Here is a 5,107-nt window from a genome sequence, read left to right on the forward strand (position 1 = left end):
AAATGCTTTGTAGTAGCTTTAACACTTTACTTGAAGAAATTCAAAGCAATTATATAAATTTAAAAAACGAACTTCACAATTGGCTTTTAGATGCATGGCTAACATGTGCAATGTTCGTCCTGCATTTTGTCTTATTGTCACATGGCACTTTATCTAAAGATATTCTGTTCAAGAGTATAGTTAAAACGAGAGCATTAACAAATATCTTCTTGTAAAAATGTTCGTTTACTTATAAACGTTGTAAAATAGTCACATGCATGAGGTAACCAGCATGATGACTAACTCGTTACATATTGTTATCCTAAATTATCATTGAGTTTGGAGCAATACTTGAAACAACCCAATATGTGCCATTTGCACAATTTAATATACTTTTGAATCATTTGTAACAGAGATTTTAATCACACAACGAAGGCAAAGAAGATGTCAGAGGCAACTATACTGTATATAGACACAATTCTGTCACACAAAGAATTCGGCGGGAAACTGAGAAAATTCTTTGACCGTTATTTTAAAGACATTGATGAAGCGGCAAAAAGAATTTCTGAATTTGTTAAGGTTAGTAGAGAAAATTGTTGAAATGAGGTAATATAAAGATAAGCATATTATTATTAAGATCTAAATTATCAAAAACTTAATTTAAATAAGATAAATACTATAATGGTTAAGTGGTAAAGGTGCCGTGATGTTATATAATACATGCATAATGATTAATATTGGTTAGAATGAGTAATAAAAACAACGTTAGTACCTAGGCATGTACAATGGATATATAATTATAATGTAAATAATAAGTCATAAGGTATTTGTTCTAGCATTTGCTAATGCATAGACCACAGTTCAACTTATTATATTATAAAAACAACAAATTGGTCAATTTCTGAACAAATCAGTAATTGTGTTAATAGATTAATAACTTACGTTTTTATTTAACTATATAGTATTACATGTATGTTGTCAGTTAAATACCTTAATGACTAATTAGTTTCTAATTTCAAGAACAAAAAGACTGGGGTTAGGGAATAGATTTCAACTGCAAACACTTACATGATAACAAATATTCTTCTGTTTATTTATAACACTTTCATTATTTTCGTACATTTTTCATTTTGAATTGCATTAAAAATTGATTTAACAAAACAATTTCTTAAAGTTTTATGCAAGAATATAAGTACATATAATATGTATTTAAAAATTCGTACAATATTTTCTTATAAAAGGCGGATCAGCAGCTTATAGAAACTTTACGGACTAACATTGAAGAAGATGATTGTGTGAAGGAGAAACTCCCTGAATTAGTGAATGAAAGTGCTGAGCTTCTTGGGCAACTCGATATCTTCTACATAAACGACATCATGAAGTTTGACTTTGAATTATCAGAGTTAGAATGGAACGATAAAAAGGAGCTTGGTAGCGGAAGTTTTACCAAAGTGTACAAGTCAAAACTTACGCGAAAAAATAGACCAGTTGCAATAAAGGTGTGTATCTGGCAATACTTTATTTTTTTACTTGTAAACTACAACAAAGATAAACAAAGCATAGCAACGTTTGCAAACCGCAACCCGACGAAATCAAGCAATAAGTGACCACAGCAAAGGCACTGACGGCGGACATGGACGGGGCTTACCAATAAGTGATACTAATTGTTAAAGATGATGAATATTTTTAAAAAGCCCGTTTTCATTGATAGACTCCAAGCTTCTCGTTCTACCAAATATTCAACATATTCTTTTACACCATTCACATTTTTCTCTTTTAAAATGGCGTAAAAGCTATTACAATAAATTTAAAAATTATGTAGAGATATCGAGAAATAAAAACTGATTTTGAATGTTTTGTTTTAGGTTGCCACTGACGTAGTCGACCAGTCCAATGTCACACAAATCCTGACCGAGGATAGAACCATGAGGTGAAATTTTTTATGCTTTTACAGTAAAAAACGTCCTTTAATTGTCAAATGTTAGCAAAATGTGACATTTTTGTCAACAAATCAAAAACATTAAACTCGAAACTTCTAACGAATGTGTTGTTTTCATTTTTTACAATTGATCATGAGATATAATGAAAATTGTTTGTATGTTTGATAAACCCACGTATATCTGACATTGGGAACAAACGTTTTCCAATATCTTTTTCATTTATCAAAATTCATTGCGGCATTTCATATCGTCAAATTTCATACTTTTAACCGTCATCTTTTGATATGTTTATCAATCAGACGTATAGAAAAAAGATAATGAATAATCCCCATGATTTCAGGGATTTGAAACATGCTAACATCGTCAGGTACTACGGTGCTTCCTATATTAAAACAAAGAGAGGTTTACAGTGGATTATGGTGATGGAGTTATGTCAGACAACCCTCAAACAAATCTATACTGGTAAATTGTATTCATTATCAAGTAAAAAAATAAAAAAAACAACAATGTCAGCTTTGAATCGAAGACAGAACAGAAGATGTAACCGTATGGATTCAGTGTAAACACTTTCATACGTTTAGACTTGATGCAACGATAGAAAGACTGCTACCAATTGTAAACGCAAATACTATTCTTGTACAAATGTGGATTTAAATATGAAGTTATTATACCTTCTTGAGTTCAATGGTACACAACTGACAAACTTATATTAGATCAGCTGCTAGCAGCAATGTACGATTTAAATATAATCAATATTGTTCCCAACAATGTTTACTGATATTTTTATTTCACATATATGACTTTTTTATTATCCTTAGTTGCTTCAAATACAATAAGGAGTTGATATAATTTTTGACCATGAAAATAAGGCTTGATGACGTACGATATCTATTTTATAAAATATTATGTTGGACTCTAAACATGTAAACGAGGCTATATGATGTGAAATATGCATTTAAAATGAATGTTTTGTTCTCTAGAAATGGAAACAAATGTTACTACTCACAGTATTTGGGGTGTTATATGCATTTGATTTGTACATTAGAAACGATAATGATTGCCATTGTAACACCACATGGTTCAAATTCTGATTTAAGTGCATTGGTTATTTTTATAAGGTGTGAAATAAAGTCTTTTAAATTTTATTACTACTTTTAAGCAATTTACTAATTATTAAATTATTTTATAAAACGTGTAAAAAGATAATATAAAATAAATAAATGAAATACAGGAAGCGAACGAAATGAGCGCATGATTCCTGGTTGCCTAGGCAGTGACCACCCACGATTTGCTGAGGCAGCCAAGTATATGCTTGACCATGCCACCCAGATTTGTACTGGCCTGGACTACATTCATGGAAAAGGATATACCCACACAAATATGAAACCAGAAAAAGTTCTGGTAAATACATACTGCTTAGTTTGACTCAGGGTTTAGTTAGATTCTTTTAAATTGCCAGCTATTAGATCTTAGCGGCTTTATAAATTATATTGACGTAAAGATTTTTAAACACAAACAGCACGTTTCCAATTAATCTGCATGTTTCCAATTAATCTGCATGAATATTTCATTATAAGTTTGATATGTTATCGCGATACTCAAATTACAAATAAATTTTAGAAAATGAAGAACGCACATGCTTCAAAAAGCTTTAAACACTGTTAAACTATAATTGTAATTCATTCAGTGATGTCATTTATTGTATTGGAGAAGGAAATAAATACAAACGTTTCCATATGTTTGATATAATCTTGAAATTAATTTTTTTCAGTTGGTAGAGGGAAATGTTATAAAGATAACAGATGTCGGCGTCACCAATGTATCACAGATACTTTGTAAAACTGCAGATGGTTCCCCGGCTTATATGGCACCAGAAGTGCTGCTTTCGAATGAGATCCAAACCAACAAGATTGACATTTACAGTTTTTCTCTCATATTCTGGGAAATGTGGTTTGGGAAGGATGTAGCTGATGAAATCAACAAAGGTTTACTCGCGTATGGTTACCATGGAAATGCAATGGAAGTACTCAAATCTCAGATTGCAAGGACAGATGGATGGCGGCCACCACTGAGTTCACCAAAACGTCCGCCAGAAATGATTACTGATGTATTAAAAAGAGGATGGGCGTCTGATCCTGAAAAGAGGCCAAGTGCAAATGAGTTTGGAAACACTTTGAAACAGTTTCTGAAGAACAACCTCTAACAAAGCATATAAATTATACAAAAAGCATAAGTGAACCACTGCAAAAGACTTACATGATTACATTCATGAATAGAACTACTGTCATGATAGGCTATAAAGATTTTAATTTAATTCCGAAACAAAGCAAATTGCACAATGAATTTCATAAATCATCAACACAATTTCGTTTATCTATTATTTTGACATCAATTTATGTGTAAGTTTTTAATGCTTAATGCTTAGGTATAAAATTCGCGGTTTAACAATCAGTGAACATAAAAAAAAAACATATTTGATTTGTGAAAATTCAAGAAGTTTTTCTACAGTTATTGTTTACACAATATTTAAACGTTCATTTGCGTAGTGATTAACCAGTAAAGAACATAAAAATATTAGATGAAAAAGTTCATTAATTTTCTTTGTATCTTCCTTCCTTAACAAAAATAATCATAACCTTTTTGTGTTTGAAATCATGTTTGGTAACTTCAAACTTAATCCACAGGAAAAAAATGTGTTCTATTTATAGTTGCACTGACAGAATAATCTGCAGTAAATCTAGGTCATAATAATCTGCCTTTGAAAACTTAACAATCACAAAGTAAAACATGAGCTGAAGTGATGTATATTTCATCACTAAAATAATTGACAGGTCACTAGCCAATCAGATATCTGAACTGCATGACTTATGTATGCTGTGAGTCCCTTTGATGTAGAGTTGTCAAAAAAAGACAACAATTAATGCTACTTAAGAGCCGTTCAGTGCAAATAAAAAAATGGACATTACACATTACGTCATTATATTACTTGATATATTATGGAAAGGTACTTATAAAATATTTGATTCATTTTAATGATGATCCTTTTTACCTTATTCATCTTCAGCAAATAAACAAACTGTTTGGCACCAAAATATAACAACAACAAATATAATGTTTGTTAAACCATGATGTTCATTTAAATAGGACCAAATTATTTTAATTCAAGTCTGCAATTGTTGATGAAATTT

The 5,107-nt window shown here is 30.7% G+C and overlaps 1 protein-coding gene across 1 annotated transcript; it reads left to right on the forward strand.

Moving 5' to 3' along the window:
- Positions 1-374: 374 nt before the first annotated feature.
- Positions 375-4,488, forward strand: LOC132712825 (proto-oncogene serine/threonine-protein kinase mos-like). Its single transcript, XM_060695260.1, has 6 exons — positions 375-558; positions 1,221-1,478; positions 1,845-1,909; positions 2,260-2,381; positions 3,151-3,320; positions 3,691-4,488. Exons 1-6 carry the CDS (start codon positions 424-426, stop codon positions 4,120-4,122), a joined length of 1,182 nt encoding a protein of 393 aa, XP_060551243.1. The 5' UTR covers positions 375-423; the 3' UTR covers positions 4,123-4,488.
- Positions 4,489-5,107: the final 619 nt, after the last annotated feature.

The sequence above is a fragment of the Ruditapes philippinarum genome, unplaced genomic scaffold (assembly GCF_026571515.1).
Source record: "Ruditapes philippinarum isolate M1 unplaced genomic scaffold, ASM2657151v2 ctg9848_1_1_1_1, whole genome shotgun sequence".
NCBI lineage: Eukaryota > Metazoa > Mollusca > Bivalvia > Venerida > Veneridae > Ruditapes > Ruditapes philippinarum.

Coding starts and splice junctions, on each gene's coding strand:
- LOC132712825 (XM_060695260.1), top strand. CDS start 424: ATGTCAGAGGCAACTATACTGTATATAGACACAATTCTGTCACACAAA. Junction 559..1,220: donor GAATTTCTGAATTTGTTAAG/GTTAGTAGAGAA, acceptor TTCTTATAAAAG/GCGGATCAGCAGCTTATAGA. Junction 1,910..2,259: donor ACCGAGGATAGAACCATGAG/GTGAAATTTTTT, acceptor CCATGATTTCAG/GGATTTGAAACATGCTAACA.